Source organism: Scleropages formosus, chromosome 16 (assembly GCF_900964775.1).
Source record: "Scleropages formosus chromosome 16, fSclFor1.1, whole genome shotgun sequence".
In the NCBI taxonomy this organism is placed as follows: Eukaryota; Metazoa; Chordata; class Actinopteri; order Osteoglossiformes; family Osteoglossidae; genus Scleropages; species Scleropages formosus.
This window is the reverse complement of record NC_041821.1, coordinates 9,069,725-9,088,046: the sequence shown is the minus strand read 5'-3', so window position 1 is coordinate 9,088,046 and position 18,322 is coordinate 9,069,725. Positions and strand designations below refer to the sequence as shown.

General features: G+C 44.4%; 1 protein-coding gene across 4 annotated transcripts in view; it reads left to right on the top strand.

Annotated features, from left to right (window-relative positions):
- Window positions 1–18,322, top strand: part of slit2 (slit homolog 2 (Drosophila)) — a 120,639-nt gene that overhangs the window by 99,338 nt on the left and 2,979 nt on the right. For 3 of the 4 annotated variants that reach the window (XM_029258973.1, XM_029258976.1, XM_029258975.1), the window contains exons 20-36: window positions 334–466; window positions 1,717–1,785; window positions 2,395–2,466; window positions 2,590–2,661; window positions 3,059–3,130; window positions 4,665–4,828; window positions 5,275–5,399; window positions 5,495–5,592; window positions 7,882–8,021; window positions 9,118–9,141; window positions 11,358–11,451; window positions 11,869–12,006; window positions 12,539–12,779; window positions 13,593–13,723; window positions 15,551–15,705; window positions 17,134–17,422; window positions 17,851–18,062. In XM_029258973.1, coding sequence (XP_029114806.1) covers window positions 334–466; window positions 1,717–1,785; window positions 2,395–2,466; window positions 2,590–2,661; window positions 3,059–3,130; window positions 4,665–4,828; window positions 5,275–5,399; window positions 5,495–5,592; window positions 7,882–8,021; window positions 9,118–9,141; window positions 11,358–11,451; window positions 11,869–12,006; window positions 12,539–12,779; window positions 13,593–13,723; window positions 15,551–15,705; window positions 17,134–17,422; window positions 17,851–18,062 — 2,229 coding nt within the window. The remainder of the gene's footprint in view (window positions 1–333; window positions 467–1,716; window positions 1,786–2,394; window positions 2,467–2,589; window positions 2,662–3,058; window positions 3,131–4,664; window positions 4,829–5,274; window positions 5,400–5,494; window positions 5,593–7,881; window positions 8,022–9,117; window positions 9,142–11,357; window positions 11,452–11,868; window positions 12,007–12,538; window positions 12,780–13,592; window positions 13,724–15,550; window positions 15,706–17,133; window positions 17,423–17,850; window positions 18,063–18,322) is intronic. The other variant, XM_029258974.1, reaches the window with a different exon arrangement.

The following is an 18,322-nucleotide window of genomic DNA, read 5'->3' as shown; positions in this document are numbered from 1 at the left end:
TTTGGCAGACACTTTCCCCCACAGTGACGCACATTTCAACTGAAAAGAGGTAGATTCGGTTCAAACACGTGATTACCGAAGCATAAGTTACTTGTTTAATACCACAGTTTTTTTACCAAGTAATTTGAATTAAATAAATCTCTGTTTTCACTAAAGCACATTGGGATGGTGGAATGTGCTTCTCAGGACTGAGTCTAGTTAATACCATCGTGGTCACTACTGTCTGAGACGGGGTAAAGTGCGTTGTTACTGAAGCACGAAAAGGAGTCAGCATTCCTCCGGTGCACCAGAAATAACTCCTGTCTTACCTTGTGTTTACCCCTGTCTCATCAGGCAATGACGACAACAGCTGCTCCCCCATGGCCCGCTGCCCTGCCGAGTGTACGTGCCTGGACACAGTAGTCCGCTGCAGTAACAAAGGCTTGAGGAGTCTCCCCAAGGGCATCCCCAAGGAGGTGACAGAGCTGTGAGTCATCACCGCCGGAACACTGCCCTCGTACCTCTGTCACGTCTCTGAGTCACGGGGCACGGTTAGAGCCCAATGGGGTACCACACACACCGCACTCCTGCTCCAAGCATCTCTTCCTCGTGTGACTTTTACCCTTCTCTCCGGACACATCTGGACGTCAGGAGACATTTAGCCGGGGTGGGACAAATGTTAAATGCTGGCATTTCGTTCTATTTCATTTCCATTTTGTCGGTGTGGTTTTATTTACAATAGTAAATAATGAAAAGGATTTTGTGATTTGACAGTATAAATGCAGTACTGCACCTTGAACATTACATTTTTCAGACAAAACTGTATTATGTAAACTAGCAATGAAGTTAAAAAAAAAAAGAAAAAAAAATACCGAAGAAACTCCTAGGCCTTTTGAATTGAAAGTAACGATCATTTTGGGGCTCGCGTTCAGTGCTTCTCACAAATTTTAAATGGGACTCAAATTAAGTCTTTGAAAACTAATCTTCACATGGGAAAATTACATTTTCCAAAGGTTATAGGTTAGTTTCCAATAAAGGTTTACGTCATGCAGCCTGCATTACCCCGCTAAATCACTTCTGCCAATTTTAATTCCTCTAGCTCGCTCTCCGGGTACAGATTGCATCACCCGGCTGTAGTTTTCAATTATTATATTTCACTCAGGAAGCCATTAGGAGATGTTCTGACAGTATTATGAGAAGGATTTGTCGAATAATATGTCATGAATATTTATTCTGTTTTTAGTCAGTGTTAATTATGTCATGCTGAAGGTGGATCTTTATATCTTTGATCACTTGAGCTCGCTTTAAACCTGCGCTGAGCACCGTCTCCAGTTCTCGGCCGACCCCAGAGGCCGCGTTCTCTTCTAGGGGGCCGAAAATCAGTATGTTTCCTTGGGGGTAGAAGTCAAGAAATCTAATAGAGATATTGCGTTACATTGTAGTTACTGTAAAGGAGGCTTTAAACATGAGCCTCTTTTGTTTAATGTTCAATTTAAAATGAGGAAATATATTTATGTATTAAATAAAAAGTGGCATTTTTCACTGTTAAGTGGTAAAATAAAACACCCATGCAGCTGGTAAAATAATATCTAGAAGGATTCTGCCTTTGAAATGCTTTCCTTGGCTCCTGTGATATATACGATATCATTTATTTTGGATCCAAAACAAATTAATTTGCAGCAGTGGAAATATGGAATTTCTGACGTTGTTTTTTTTTCTTTCTATGTTTTCTGCTAGGTATCTGGATGGAAACCAGTTCACCCAAGTTCCACAGGAACTCTCTAATTACAAGCACTTAACACTCATGTAGGTGGTTTTCAAACTGAAGTGCGTTTTTCTTTCTTTTTTTTTTTTTTTAATTGAGTCTCACATCTATTCATTTAAGAATGATTAATTGAAATAATTGTTGTTGGCAGAGCCACTGTCTGTGGGGATTGTTGCAAAATAGATCTTTTAATTACCTCTTTGAAATAGAAACAAATGGGTGGTGTTCACGAAACCAGAGAGGAAAATACTGGAGTAATTTTTTGAGAAAATGTTCTCGAGAAAAGCATGATGCATGAGAGACCTGAAATAATCGGTAGCTTTATATTTTAATTTGACTTTATATGGTGTGTTTCGCTGTTCTGAAGTTTTCTTGCTCATTTTTTATTTAAAAACAAAAAATGTGGAGCTTCTTGGATATGAAACAGTACGGTTTCATTTATAACAACATTGCAGCATCGGGGTGCAATTTACTGTCTTTGCAATAGCCTACTGAACAGCGTGTTTTTGTGGAAAAACGACTGTCCCGTCATGTGGCATGCTGCCCCTGAGGACCTTACTGTTGGCATGAGGAGTGCAACACTAATTTGTCTAACCGTGACGTGTTTTTCTGAAACGTGTGCTCTTCTTGTCGTTCTTGTTTTCTTCCAGCGATTTAAGTAACAACCAGATCAGCACGTTGTCCAACCAGAGCTTCAGTAACATGTCTGATCTGCTTACTCTGTGAGTGTGGCTTCGTATCCGCGGCATGTCTGCGTAGCTGTCGTCTCCGAACAACACGCGTGTGTCGAGCCCCTCTTACAACGTAGATACCGTTGTCTTTCGTGTTTTCTTCCCTTCCTCAAGAATTTTAAGCTACAACCGACTGCGCTGCATACCCGTGAAGGCCTTCGACGGACTCAAGTCCCTTCGGCTCTTGTGAGTTTCTTCCCCTAGCTTGCACGTGTGTGTGTGTGTGTGTGCGCGCGCGCACTATGATCGGAGTGTTTACAGCCCTCTTAGCGCCTGTGACGCCTATTTTGGTTTTGCTTTCTCAAGTCTCGAATCATTCCCATGTTGACGGAGGTCAGCACAGCTTGTGTTAGTCACCATTTTCCGTGTGGGAAGGGTGGTGCCGTGGTCAGGGAAGCCGCAGAACAGCGTACTTGTTTGCCCGTGAACTTTTAAAGCATGACAACACAGTTGTGCTCTCTGCCAGCGGTGCTCCAGAGCACCGGGCCATTTGGGGTTAGCGCTAGGTCGTCGGTGCCATTAGTGCTGTTGGGCAAGGTCTCGGCATCACCTGAGACCGTCTCGCCTTTCGCCCGGCCCGCAGGTCCCTGCACGGCAACGACATTGCAGTGATTCCGGAGGGGGCGTTCCAGGACCTGTCCTCGCTGTCTCATCTGTAAGTCTTCTCGCTGTGCCCTCGCCTCCCCGTCAATCAGCTTTGACAGAACGCGGGGGACGTGAACAGCTGGAAACGCTTCTCAAAAATGTATTCTCATGGCCAGGGGGTATTTCCGAAGGAAAAGAAAAAAATCCCAATGTCTAGATGCTGGAACAGTCCGGTGCTTCTGATTAAGGCAGTTTCAGCATCTCGTTCCCAGAAGTAATACAGATTGACTGGCTGTGCAGAGGGGAAAAAAAAAAAAAGGGGAGGGAGAAGTTGGGAGTAGTTTGTCATGAAAGGATCTGCCTTTGCTCTTGACCGTGTTCGAGAGAAATAAAAATCTGTGGAATGCTATGCATTTCTGATAATAGAATAATTTAACAGAGGCACACAGGTGTAGAGCACTGCAGATGAAAGGAATATGAAGAAAAGGATGTTGGCAGGAAGATGCCGAGCAGTTGCTATCATCTTCCACATTTAGAAGACCAGCGGGATATATTGTTTATGACATTATGTTCCAGGTATATCAATAGCAGTCAGCAGTAATTATGATGTATTGTCCAGCAGGCAACATGTCACAGTTTGTATATGCATGTCTACTGTTATAACAAATAGACAATAGTATCCATGGCTTTCTAATTTTTCCAGTCTACAATGCCAATCCTTTACAAATGAAGCCAGAGGAAAATATGTAGACATATTTCACTGTGACACCCCCTTCAGTCTCAAAGTGAAATTTTGGTCAAGTATCTAAATTTTTATTTATCACGAGCGTCCTGGGTGGCTCTTTGTGTTTATAACAATTATTTCAGTTTTACAATAAAATCATACTTACTCTTTGCAAAATCAGAAAAGTGCATGCATTTAAGTCGGCACACATTTACAATTGGAAAAACATGTGAATTTACTTTAAGGCTGCAGACTTTACGGTTGTATGTCATGAACCTAGCTAAATCATAAGAATTCAGGGGATTCTAGGACAAATAAACATATTTTTATATCTGGGGCTTGTCAAGTCAACAAAATGCAATCAATGAAAACAGACAATCGTACTAGGTTTCACAAGGTTGATTCATATTCTTTCGAAGGAATAGCATGAGTTGCTACTGCTATTATAACAAGCCCCTGTAGTAAATGGTGTAGTTGTTAGAGCTGCTTCCTTTAAACTCAAAGGACCCAGGTTCAATCCCACCTCCTGCTTTAGTAAGCCAAGGTGTCCGCTCTTGCTCTTGTAAAAAACGATAAATAATTGTGAGTTGCTTCAGTTTGTAAGTTCCTTTAGAGAAAACATTAGAGGGATGAATAAATATTCCTTTTTTTCTAAATATGGCATAATGATATTAATTCATACATTTATAAATATGTCATAATAATACTTTCTGGATGGGAAAAATCTACAAGGACAGCCTAACTGAGAAGTTCAAAATACCTCAGTGGGGGATGCTATTATTGCAAATCAGTTCAGCTATGCCCAGGAGCGGTCTAAATTGTGGCTAATCAGGTGCAAAGCTGAAAGTGGCTGTTTGCTTTGTTCTGTCCCCACCCCCAGCGCTCTGGGTGCCAATCCCCTTTACTGTGACTGCAACATGCAATGGCTCTCGGAATGGGTGAAATCCGGGTACAAGGAACCCGGCATCGCTCGGTGCGCTGGGCCTGGGGAGATGACGGACAAGCTGCTTCTCACCACACCATCCAAGAAGTTCACCTGCCAAGGTACCTCCTTCCCAGCATGGTGATAGAGTGGGAAGCCATCCGCTGCATTCATGTGTAACATATATTAGTAGGTGTCAGGAAAGGCTTGACATGTTTGTCGTTTCGTTTTTGGTTCCCAAAACTTGACATTCTGTAGATGTCCTGGGGCCTTGTGGTTTCTTGGTGACAGGTAAGGCAACCAAGCAGCCCGGTCATAGTCCCTCCAGGCAGCCCCTGAGCCCCTAGTGAACCTTAACCTGAGAGCTGGAAATGAAGCACGCTCTTCTCTCAGTGTCCTGATGTGCCCCTCTGTTCAGTTGTGGACATGACTTGCCCCCTTTGTTCTGACTTTCCCTGGATTTTTTCCTGCGGTTTTCTGTGTTTGACAGACATCGCCAGCATGAGCTCAGTTTTGGAGTGGTAGCTCCTCTCATAACCTTCTACACCAATCTTATCCCTTATCCCAGGACCAGTGGATGTAAACATCCTCGCCAAGTGCAATCCATGCCTGTCTAGCCCATGCCAGAACGACGGCACGTGCAACAACGACCCCGTGGATTTCTACAGATGCACCTGTCCTTACGGATTTAAGGTACGGCGACATCCAATGCTTTTCTGAAACGCACTGCAGTTTTTACCCTTAGGAGAAACTGCTCCTTACATTCAGAAACCACGTGTGTTTTTTAGGGTCAGGACTGTGACGTGCCCATTCATGCGTGCATCGCGAACCCTTGTCAGAATGGTGGGACGTGTCACCTAAAAGAAGGCGAGGCCGCCAGCTTTTGGTGAGTTTTCTCCTGCAGCCAGATGAATCTCCTGAACTGTCCTTGAACATTGGGAACCACAACAGAAATAAACACACTAAGTAAATTAAATTAGTAAGAATGTGCCATTTATTTAAGTAATCGGCTTCACATGGGTGTTGCGTGTATCGTACGAGCTGGTGTGCACGATCAAACCGTGGTTTTTAGAGGCATGATGAAGTGATAGTCTTGGGTCACATTTGGAGAGCAGCGTGTGACAAAGAAGCCTCCATGCAACAAATGGCCTAAATCCTATAAACATTCATTTGTTTTTCATCTTGGAGGTTTTTTTTTTCTCACTTCTGTTAGATTTTGTTTTTTTCAGAGGTTAGCAATCATCCATAATTTATTTTTCCATTAAGTGTTTATGATCGCCAGGCTTCCCTTTCTATTCTGTTGTGCCCGTGAGGTTTGTTTATTTTTGTTCTCAATAAAGGTCCGTTCTGTTGCACATTATATGAAAAAGTGTGCGCCAGCTCTGCTCAGCCAGAAAAACGCTCGTCTCTTAAAGGCGCACGGGCGAACTTCGTTTCTCGGCAGCTAGCTTCAGCGCTAACGGTACAAAGCAGGGCCCCCCTCTGGCAGATGAAGTGCAGAGGCCCCACCGCCGCTTTGAATCGCAGCTCCAGCGCCGACCGCTTTTTGTTTGACTTGCTGGAGCGATACCCTGAGTGGTCTGTCCCCTGCAAAAACCGCCACCAGCGGGTGGGCAGTTGGCGGGGGGTTATAAACACGCACGCTTCAGTCGGAGCCTTGGCTTGCGAAAAGCCAGAGCTTAACATTCACAATGTGACTGCGTAAGGCGTGTCGGGGCGACGGGTCAACGTTTGGCACTCTGTGTGGAGAGTTATTAGGCAGGGGGGTGAGAAAGCATTCCAGATGGTGGAGCTGGACATCAAGGTCCAAGCTGCAGTCAAAGTCAAGAAGGGACTGCCTGAAAAACAGAGCAAAGGAAATTGGGAGGCTCAGAATCTCCCAAACACGGTGTGGATAAGAATCAGCCCGGCGCATTCGACTGTGAACCGTTGGGCTGTTTTATTTTTTTCCCATGACGTCCCGCTTCTTGAGGTCAAGGAGCTCAGCAGTCGCAGAGCAGCTCTTGGCAAAGCGATTGTTTCAGAATCGATGATTCCCCACTCTTACAAAACTCCTGCTTGGGGAGAAAAAGCAACGAATGCTCCATCTATATGTTTGCAGAAAATGTTTTGCTGTAAGCATGAGTTTGTTCTAGTTCCACTGGACCTGGTGTTTATGATTTTTGAGACCGAATCATTTTTTGTTTTGAAGGGCCTGCTTAACACCCTTTTTACACACACACACACATTGTCTGAGACCGCTTGTCCCACGCGGGGTCATGGCGAACCAGAGCCGAACCCGGCAACACAGAGCGCAGGGCTGGAGGGGGAGGGGACACACCCAGGACGGGACACCACTCCGTCGCAAGGCACCCAAAGCAGGACTCGAATCCCAGACCCACCAGAGAGCAGGACCCAGCCAAACCTGCTGCACCACCGCGCTCCACCGTTAACACCCATTTCATTATTTTGATTTATAGTTTTTCAAAGTGCCAAACTGGGAGCGTTCATATTAGCTTGTCAGCATGCACCCTTGCGCGTGAAACAACAGCGAAACGAAGGGCGGTCGCATCTCCGCGGGCAACTGTGGGCCAACGGTGCGGCGTGGACTCCGGAAACGAATGGGTCTCCTTTCCGTGCGGCCGACTCGAACCCGCTGAGAGCGCTCCAAGATGAAATGAGTTAATCAGTGAATAAAATGGTTCCAGTAGCCCTGAATGAATAATGAAACGCAGCCCTCCATTAAATTAGCTTAATAATTCTACCCGAGAATGGAAATCATCCGATCAAGCTTATTAAGGTAGAGCATGAAATGGAGGGCACTCCTCTTGTGCACTTCATTAGCTAATTACCCAGACTTCTTAGCAAAACTTTTAGTCCAAAGATTAATCTGTTACACTCTCCAACCTGTAAAAAAAATTAATTGGCTTGACTAAATAGGTAATGAGAAATTATGTACATCTGTCATTGTTTTGCTGAGCACACTTTATTTGCAAGATTAGATGCCCCGTACAAGTGTGGCGTTGAGTTTAAATTAGCCATTAAAATGCAACGGGCTAAAGGAGTGTCAAAGTAATATGAAACGCACATGCTGAAGCATCTCAGGGGAGGACAATCTTGATGTGGTGTAGATTCCATAGTCCAGGTGACTTTTGACAGCTTGGAACCGGAGTGTCCTTGTCCGTGTTTTCCAAAGGTGCGTGTGTGCCGATGGCTTCGAAGGCGAGGCCTGTGAGATCAACATCGACGACTGTGAGGACAATGACTGCGAAAACAATTCCACCTGCATCGACGGGATCAATAACTACACCTGCCTGTGCCCTCCTGAATATACAGGTAAGGTCAGATTGGACAAGACAACAGGAAAAGAGCGAGAGGTGGCCGCTCTTTTACGAACGGCTGAATCGATACATCCGCTAAGGAGGCCAAGTTTCTAAGGCACGGCCTTTGTTCGTTAAGGAACAAAAAAAGGTTAAGAAACCTTTACCACCCTTTCTGTTTATATTTTAAATATGTAACGCATACAGGCGACGTGTTTGGGCAAGCTGGTGCGGAGGTATTTGACAAACGCTGTGAGAGTTTTGATGTGCAACCGATTTAATTTGCCGCAAGTATATTGGAAGCAGAGTTGTTATACATATAAAGTACCTTGTGTGATGAATGACCTGCCCTTTCCTTAGGAGCTGGGGGTACTTTTCTACCCAGCCTCCGCCGACTGGGAAAGGGGGATGATCTTGGTAGGAGCTCTCAGAGATGGGGATTGCGGATCCAGAGCTCTCAGTGCTGCACTCAGATCACTTGTGCTGCAGTGGAAAAGGCCAGGGACAGCTACCATCCAGGATTTTATAGGATTGAGAAGAACATGGACTGAATAAAAATGAGCCCAGCTTCTCACGTTAAGCTTTCATGGATTTTTGTCCCTCTTCCTTTACCTTCGTTATGACTCATAGTTTGTCATCTGCATTTTTTTTTTTCATTTATAGAGAGGAGGGGGTCCACAATGCACTATTCTATGGGAGTAACATAAAATGTCATGAAATACCGTATTACCAGAATGGTATCGCTTTAGTAGAGTTGCAACTCTGTCTCATAGCTGGTTAGATCAAACTTCTGGATGTAAAACACGAACATTACTCAAGATCTGAGCTATTCACTTTTATTAATATTAACAACACATTGTTCCGGAATTAATTACGCTAAGTCAAATGTTAAGGGGGGTTCAGGCAGCGGAGAAGGTGCTCCATCATGATGTGTGAAAGCTCTCATTATACAGCCTCTGTTTGTGTTCTGCTGACACCTGACGGTGAGCTTTGCTGCCTTGTGTGTGTGTTGCCTTGCTTCCTTGTCATTGCCATTGCCGTGTGCCGCTGCCGCCACCGCCGCTAACTAGCCGAAACCTCTTGTCTCCTCTGTCTCTGTCAACCGCAAGCAGCTATTCTCAATGAGGTGGAGAAAGGTTAGTCGCTGATACTCTATCTTTATTTCTGAGCGTCTTTAGCCGTGCCCCGCGTTGCCCAGAGGACGAAGGCTGGAGCGGGGGTCGGGGGGGGGCGGAGGGCTCCCGCATTTCAGATGCAATCTCGGGAGTCCATTTGAATAATACTGTTCTGAGCTCTTTGTGCTCACGAGCTGCACCAGCCCTCGTGTTTTCTAAGCTGGGCTCCGCTAAAGACTGGCATGCCCCCCTCCCCCTTCCCATACCTCTGCTTTTCATGCCATTCATCACCACGCTCCATCACCTGCACGATACCAGCTGATCAGACACATGTGGGCGGGCAGGTGGGTAGAAGATATTCACAATCTCAAAGCAATCTTTGCCTTGATTCGCTCTCCCCCCTCTCCCCCCAACTTCTTTCTGCATCACTGGCTTTTTCCATGTCGAAACACGGCGATGTGGCATTAGGGGCAGTGAGGTGAGAGCATGCTGGATCCCGCAGCAGTAACTGCGAAGGGGAGTGACTATGCGATGCATATGCAGGGACACTACGCGGCGATATTTCAGTGAAGAATCAACGGCATTTAATAGGGTCGCGAGCGCAATGTGCTCTAAATGGGCCCGCCGTGTTTTTCCTACCAGAGGGACCTTGCGCCATGACATCTTGTTCCTTTGGCCAGCGAAATCTGATTTTCTCGATGAGGTGGACCGTCTCTCTGCTGGAGGTCCTTTCGGAAGAGGCCGTCCTTCGTTTGCGGGTGCTCTACAGGTTTTGTCCCAGCTTGCACAGTGACCTTGCAGCTTTTTGTCAGGGATTGCCTCTTTTAACAGGCTGGCAATCTCCCAGCACCTTTGGAATGCACTGGAAAAGAAGGAATGCAGGCAGTACTAACGCTAAAAGGAGAGCTTGTTCACACAAAAGATTAAGCGTGATTAAAAGAAGCATTCAAATGGTCAATTCAGGCTTTCATGCTCGGACAGGAATGAAATTATGATATAAGCATATTCAGTTTATATGTTTAAAATATGACCATGAATATTAAATTGAATTCTCATCCTGCAGGTACAGTAATTTTTGCACTACATCTTCAGTATTTAGCCAGCTGATGTGTTGATACTTTATTAAAGTCTGTTTTTATTTCTTCATATTAAATGTCTTCATAATAAAAGCAGATGACTAATATGGCCTGGTAATACTACAGGATATAGTTTTTTTAGATTTTAAAATATCTGTGCTTAATAATGATATCAATCTGTGTCATGTATCAGTTGTTCTACAAGTAAAAATAAAACAGCTATGACCATGAAATTTTCACTGCAGTTTAGTTTTCTGAATTGATATGTTAATATGAAACAAGGGGCCAAATCAATCTTTGCCTAACAATTACATTGATTTCAAACATTTTGGTAATTATTCCACCCTTAGACCTGCTGAGCTGCAATATATTGGTATTATCTTCATCTTGTGTCCTCCTCCTTTTTAATCAATACCGCTTTGTGATACACACAGAGCATTACGGTGCCGAGGACCGGGGCTAATTTATCACAGGGTCCATATTGGCTGTCCCCTCGACAGCACACGATGCCACGTGTCTTCCCCGTCTGTGCATGGTTAAGCCACAAAAAGACATTCATCACAACATCCCCCTTCCTCAGGGACCCCAGGGGTGTGACTGGTATTAAAGATTCATAATTTAGTGCCTGGTTTGTAATTTTGGAAAATCTTTTATTGATTGATCGCATCCAAGGACACGAGTGTGGCTTCTTTCAGAGAGACACTGAGTACAAAAACAAAAAAAAAAAAATAAATAAATAAATAAATAAATAAAAATAAAAGATTTTTTGAGCTCAACTTTTGTGGCCAGAAATGCAAGGCCATTTTCAGCTCTCCTGGGCTTTGTTTTGCTGTTAAGGATGAAAAGAGAGGGTTTTCTCAGCCAGGCCGTCTGTTTGAAAAGAGTCCTCCCAGGGAAGAGCCAAAGGATACATTATTTAATACACTTTCACAGCGGGATCCTTTACTATCAGACAGAGTTGGCTCAGAAATATAAATTGAAGATACATTCTGAGATTACATTAAAGATTTTTTTTTACGTGGTCTATAAGGGAATCTGTGAGTTCCATGTCTGGAAATTGACAGGAAGACTTCATTGGCGTTGGGGTGGTGGGGAGGGGAGTGTGCGTGCCCGGTGTTAGTGTGCCCGGTGTGAGTGTGCCCGTGATCCTGTGTCCTTCAGGCGAGCTATGTGAGGAGAAGCTGGATTTCTGTGCCCCGGAGCTGAACCCCTGTCAGCATGATGCCAAGTGTCTCCTGACACCTACAGGATACCGGTGAGTGGGTCCTCGGGTTTTTCTGTTGTATTTTCACGGAGGGTAAAAAAATTGTGTATATATATATATATATATATATCACTTTCTCGGAATTTTCACAGAGAACTTTCATATTGCTGGAATGAGTGCACTTCACTAAATCTTCAAGGCTGCTGGTTTCTGGTTTAAGTGTTGGCAAACTTGTATGCAAAAATTTATAAACGTCCAGGCTCCGGCATGTTTCAAGGGTACACCCAATAATTATGTATTTTCATAAGCTATACGATTAATGAGAGAAAGTTTGACTCATTCTGTCCAACAAGTTCAATATCCAGGCCACATTCGTGATTTTTTCCCAGCGCAGTCACTAGTATCAGAGCTGTGCTGATTGGTGTTTCGCCGTGATGGTTACACGTTATGCCGTGTCCCTTGTTACAGGTGCGAATGCACACCTGGGTATGTCGGAGAGCAGTGCAGTGTCGATTTCGATGACTGCCAGGAAAATAAGTGTAAAAACGGGGCCCAGTGTATCGACGCAGTGAACGGCTACACCTGTGTCTGTCCAGAGGGGTACAGGTGAGTCCTCATACAGTTAACCAACTTCTCCCCTAACTTCCAACTGCTGTACTCTCAGGAGGCAGCTGATAGCATATTGGTTAACACTAATGCCTTTGGACCCAGAGGTTGCAGGTTTGATTCTCACCTCCACTTAAAGTACCCTTGAGCATGGTAATTGCTCTAGTAAAAATTAACTAGCTGTATAAATGTTTAACAATTGTAAGTACCTTAACGTTGCACTTCCCTCCAAGTCGCTTTGGAGAAAAGCATGAATAAATGTAAATACCGACACTCTTCTTTCAAAATCCGATCACTTGCAGGTTAAATTAGACAAAATTAAATCAACGCCTGTGATTATCGAAAGGGTAACATGTTGTAGTCAACACTGAATTTTTCCCTGAAGGTTGTTTGAAGGGCCACTCTATAGTATCACTGAGGTTGAGGTGTTTATGGCTTAAAGGGTGTTGGTTCAGTAGTAAACAAAGTCTAAACATGGGACTGAATACTGAAAATGGTGCGTTTGTGGTTTGCCGTTGGCTGTGCTACGCAGCGGCTTGTTCTGCGAGTTCTCCCCGCCCATGGTGTTGCCCCGGACCAGCCCCTGCGATAACCACGAGTGCCGCAATGGGGCGCAGTGCTTCGTGCGGGGGGGCGACCCCGAGTGCCAGTGTCTGCAGGGTTACCAAGGCGAGAGGTGCGAGAAGCTGATCAGCGTCAACTTCGTGGAGCACGAGTCCTTCCTGCAGATCCCGTCCTCGCTTATCAGCGCCCAGGCCAACATCTCGCTGCAGGTACAAATCGCCCCCAGGACGTTATTGTAACACAGTCCATAACTTCAGGTGACTGAAAATGTTAGATGGAAGAAGGGAAACCATATCCAATATATGAAAAGGGACAAAAGAATAGGTTTACATAGCAGCTGGCAATTATTATATTATAATATTTTTTGTCGAAGACATTGGGCTCTGCGGCGTTCCCGTCACCCACAGAGAGTCTGATGAGCACCTAGTGGCGTACGGCCTCTCTGGGCATCGGCGCTCGCTGGGCTCCTGCGGACGGCCCCGGAGGCTGTTCCAGAGCCGTTTAACACCCGCAGTCAGGAGCAGTTTGTGACATTTCGAGAATTAGGCTTCTCAGAGCTGTCCAGGATGCTTACTGACTGGGGAGATTGCATTACTTCTCTAGCTGGGTAAACCGAACACTGCAATCATCTCCATTACGGAGACCAGCTCCCACGTCATTCCATAAGCTAGCATATCACACAACGTTGTATGAGCAGATCAAGATTTTTATTATCTTTCTCCCGGTAAAATCAGCAAACCTGAGTGATAATATGAATTTTGGGAACCTTTGGAGACTGTTGAATTCCACAAATAATCTTAAAGCTGACATGAAAAAACCGTAGTAGTTTCCTACACCAAAACTTCCTGTAGTTTCTTATACTGCCCTGTGATAATATTCTTTTTCATTCATTCTATAACCACTTGTCAGGTGCAGGGACATGGTGGTCCAGAGCCTATCCCAGTATCATAGACCCTGAGGCAGGGTACCCTGGATAGCACACCATACCATTGCAGTTAATAGTCATAATTTTTCAATTCTAGATTGCTACCGATGAGGACAACGGTATTCTGCTGTACAAAGGTGACAATGACCACATTGCGGTGGAGTTGTACCGTGGTCGGCTACGTGTGAGCTATGACACCGGCTCTTCTCCGCCTTCGGCCATCTACAGGTAACAGCTTGTCTTTCACTCCAGCTTTGCTTTCACATGTACATCCTGAGCATCTTCTGGCCTGGGCTGCTGAGGCCAGGCCTGTGTTTCCTTTCACTGGGAAAAAAAAAAAAACAACCTCCTGAAAGTTCCTTCAGATTTCCAGCAAAAACACACACTCACTGCATGTTTAGGACGTAAAAAATAAAATACTCGCCTTCGGTGCGATACTAACAGCAAGCACAAGGCATGGTTTAAACATACATGCTATTAATGATGGCTATAACGGACTTTATTTGTTTATATTAGAGAGGAAACATTTTAATACCCCCTGAAGGATCTCCATCTGTTTATGGAGTGAATTAGACAAACCAGAGTTCTAAGTGCCACCCGTCATTAAACATTGTATTTTTAAAGGTTGCTTAAAATCCATCTTATTTGGAATGCTTAACTTACGTGGAAAGTCACATTTAAATGTGAGCCTTATGAATAATTCATATTTCTATTGCGAATGAGAAAAAATATTATACGTTTTTTTCCCCTTATGAAGGGCTACTGTTGTCCTTTTAAAAGTGCAAAATTTGGCATGGTTATAATATCAGTGATCTGCCAACAGAAATTGTGGCTGTATTTTTTTGTCTGCTCGCTTTGTTTGTTTTAATACAAGTTGGCTCCTATTAAAACAAACATTTATTGTGGCCCAGAGACGGTGGACACCTCCTTCCCAGACCACAGTTCCTAAATTATTGAAGAAACGGAGTCTTGCTGTGTTTTTCCTTTGTGGGCATTTTTAAAGCGGTCACATCTAGCATGTCTGTTTACTTAAATTGTCTTTGTTTAAATTTATATCTCCATCAGTATTATTAATAATGCGCAATATGAGGATGCTTCTCATCTGTACTGCAGCTGTAATGTAATGGCTATAATGCTCATCGGTCACATTTAGTAATATAAGATGAGTGATGGCGAGAGACTCTTATGATGAGGTGTCTGATTATTCGTGTCAGCTTTTATGGTGTCCAGTTTATCACAGGGCCCCGCTGACTATTTGTCATTGATTATTTAAGCCCCCTCAGAGGAGATGCGCTATTAAAACACGAGTGATGCTGCTGTCTGAGTGCGCCGTGAGGGCGACAGGAGTACTAAGAGCTCAGCGTTCGCCGCGGGCGATCACACACACACCCCACCTACGATCACGCATCCCTAGAGGATGTGCTCGTCTTGCGAACCCAGTGCTGTGACTCCAGTGCTCTTCAGCCCAATCTCTCTACCTTATTAGCATTTTCAAAAGGCCAGCCTAATGAGACGCCACATAAACGTGCTTGGATACAGTCTCCCTTCTGTCAGTGTAGTCAGACCAATCCCTTTTCTTCTAAGCACTTCTCCTGGACTCAGGGATACATCAACAACCATTATTGTTCATTTTCCAATTAAAACAAATGTTGTGTGCAACAATGCATTACTGCTGAGGCTTTACATTTAGCTGAAACTTTTTTCAAAGCAACTTACAGTATTAATCTACTTATAGTGATTTATATTTATATTTATTCATTTAGCTGATGCTTTTATACAGCTGGGTAATTTCTACAAAATTTTCTAAAAAGGTAATTCACAAAATGACCTTTTTATACAGCTGGGTAATTTTTACTTGCGCAATTTTAAAGTAAGTACCTTCATAAAGGGTACTACAACCGGAGATGGGGTCTGAACCTGTGTTCTCTGTGTGCAAGGTTGCACGTCTAAACATTATGCCACCTGCTGCCCAGCAGTATTAACTATAGACACAAAGAAAGTGATGTGTGTAGCTGTGCTCTGAGGCTGATGCCGGTCTTTGTTCCCCATGTGCAGTGTGGAGACCATCAACGACGGGAGCTTCCACTTGGTGGAGCTGGTGGCCTTCGAGCAGACCCTCTCTCTGTCCATCGATGGTGGTAGCCCCAAGTCCATCAGCACTCTCTCCAAGCAGTCCACGCTCAGCATCGACTCGCCGCTCTACATGGGGGGTATGACACTTTCTGCATCCTTCAGGGTGTTTTAGGTTCCAGGCATGGGAATATTCCACAAGGTCTTCCTACAATGTCTACTGTCAAACCGATGGCATATCTGCTTACATGGGCACCAAAAGAAGTTGCTTTACATTTAGCATGTAAACTCTTACCATGGTTGGGAAAAAATACTCACCTGCAATAAACCAAAAAACCATTTGCAACAATGGTCCATCTCACATCTTCTGCATGTTTCCACCGATGCACCAAAATGGCTTGAGCATCATTTCGGCTGATGGGACTGTCACCGTCGTCTTCCAGAAAGTGCAGGCTCCCGTTGTTATGTTGACTAAGTAACACCGAATGTTAGATACGGCCATTTAGAAAACCCATCTGTGCATTCAGCAGTCGATGGTTATTAAAGCACTAAAGCTTCTTTTGAATTGGCAGCATCAAAGTATAATAGATGCAAGCTATTTATTTGTCAGACAAACGTATTGCCCTTCTGTCTAATGTTTGTACTTTCCAGCATGGTGCTCATTTCCCTCCCATTTCGCAGTCGTCCCTGCTGCTAGCAGGAATGCCCACATCAGAGGATTACATTTGTTCTTGTGTCCCTCTTAAGATTAGCCAGATAGTACCAGCTCAAGTTCACCTTGGTATTTATGAATGGAGGTAATTTTTGGAATTAGTCAAGCCAAGCTAATTCGGCAGAGAACATCTCTTGGGTGGTGTATACCAAGATGTGTGGATTGTTCTCTGATCAGCTTCTAAATAAGAACATCAACAACTCCGGACCTGATTTAAAGAAACACCAAATTAAATTCTAATTTCCCATCCTGACTTCAGTTCATCTCCCTGGAATGATCTCTGTAGACATGAGACATTTCTTTTCTCCTAAGACACCGATTACTATTGACCACTGTGGGATTCTATTTACAGCTAACAGTGATATGACCATTATATTCAGAGCGGAATTAACCTGTCCATTAAAGGAATATATACACCACAATAATGCTTGACTCGCTGTTTGCGGTAATGATTAGCTAAATGAAGATGCTCCTGTCTCCTGAGTGCCTCTGTTGCAGAAGACATTCTTACAGAGAGTATTTGTATCTGAAACTGTGGTTAGACTGTGGCTTTTGGGTGACAAGATTGTGACCGGATGTTCCAGTTCACTTAGCGGAATGCAAATGTCACTTTATCTTTGCTCCACATGTACTTCTTGCATATTTATAGAGCAAGCGATTTCAGTTGTTTTCCAGTTGGCAATAACTCTGTAGAGCCTGCTATGTGTAAAGAAAGCAGTCAGCTTGGCACAGGGTCTGTCAGGCAGTCGATCACTTTTCACCTGCTTCCAAGGCAGGAAGGGGTGGAGATGTAAATCGGGGAAAATGGGGGTGGCGGGGGTGGCAGATGCTTCACTTAGGATTCTTTCCTCCCCAGGCATGCCGATGAAGACCAACGTGGCAGCGCTGCGCCAGGGTCCCGGTCAAAATGGCACCAGCTTCCACGGCTGCATCCGTAACCTGTACATCAACAGTGAGCTGCAGGACCTGGCCCAGTTCCAACTGCAGGATGGCATCCTTCCCGGCTGTGAGCCATGCCAGAAGACCACCTGTGTCCATGGCACCTGCCATGCCACTGGCCAGTCCAGCTTTATCTGCGAGTGTGAGAGCGGCTGGGCTGGAACTCTGTGCGACCAGCAAACCAACAACCCCTGTCAGGGGAACAAGTGAGTCCAGCTCAACTTCAGCAGCTGGTGCAGATGTATGGGCAAGTGAAGATGGACAGACAAAAACAATAAGCAGACATAGATAGATAGATAGATAGATAGATAGATAGATAGATAGATAATCATTATTAAGCAAAATCATTATAAAAGGTTATTTGATAATGTAGGTAATGTAGCTGAGGAAAGGAAAACAAAAAGATTTGATGAAGGCAAGAAATGGAGGAAAAATAAACCTCTGGAGACCTAATTCTGGACATTTTAGTGATAGTATCTTTTGGGGTGAAACTTGATGAGTAATGCTGATGAAGGTAATGATTGACTTGCACTCCAAGATGGGTACCACCACTCACCATGGTATCTCTCTCTCTCTCTCTCTCTCTCTCTCTCTCTCTCTCTCTCTCGCTCACCCCTGTCTCACCACGCACCAGGTGCATACACGGCACATGCCTGCCCATCAACGCCTTCTCATACAGCTGCAGATGCCAGCCAGGCTTTGCAGGGGTGCTGTGTGATGAGGAGGAGGAGGTCTTCAACCCGTGCCAGTCCATTAAGTGCAAGCACGGGAAATGCAGGCTGTCTGGCCTGGGCAAGGCCTACTGCGAGTGTAACAGCGGATACACGGGAGAGGCCTGTGACCGAGGTGAGCACAGCAAAAGTATACTCAAATTAATGAAAATATCAAACTAATGTTAGAAAACAACCTAATACAAATATTTACAGTAATATATGGAGGTCAGTCAAAAAGCATCAACGATAATGTTCGTAAAAATGTTACACTGTAAACGTTATCGTGGATACTTTTTGACTAACTCGTCATTTTCTGACAACAAGATGTTGGACATAATACAACACCATTTGTTCTGTTTCATCTACATCCTGATGTGTTATGTGACACATGTT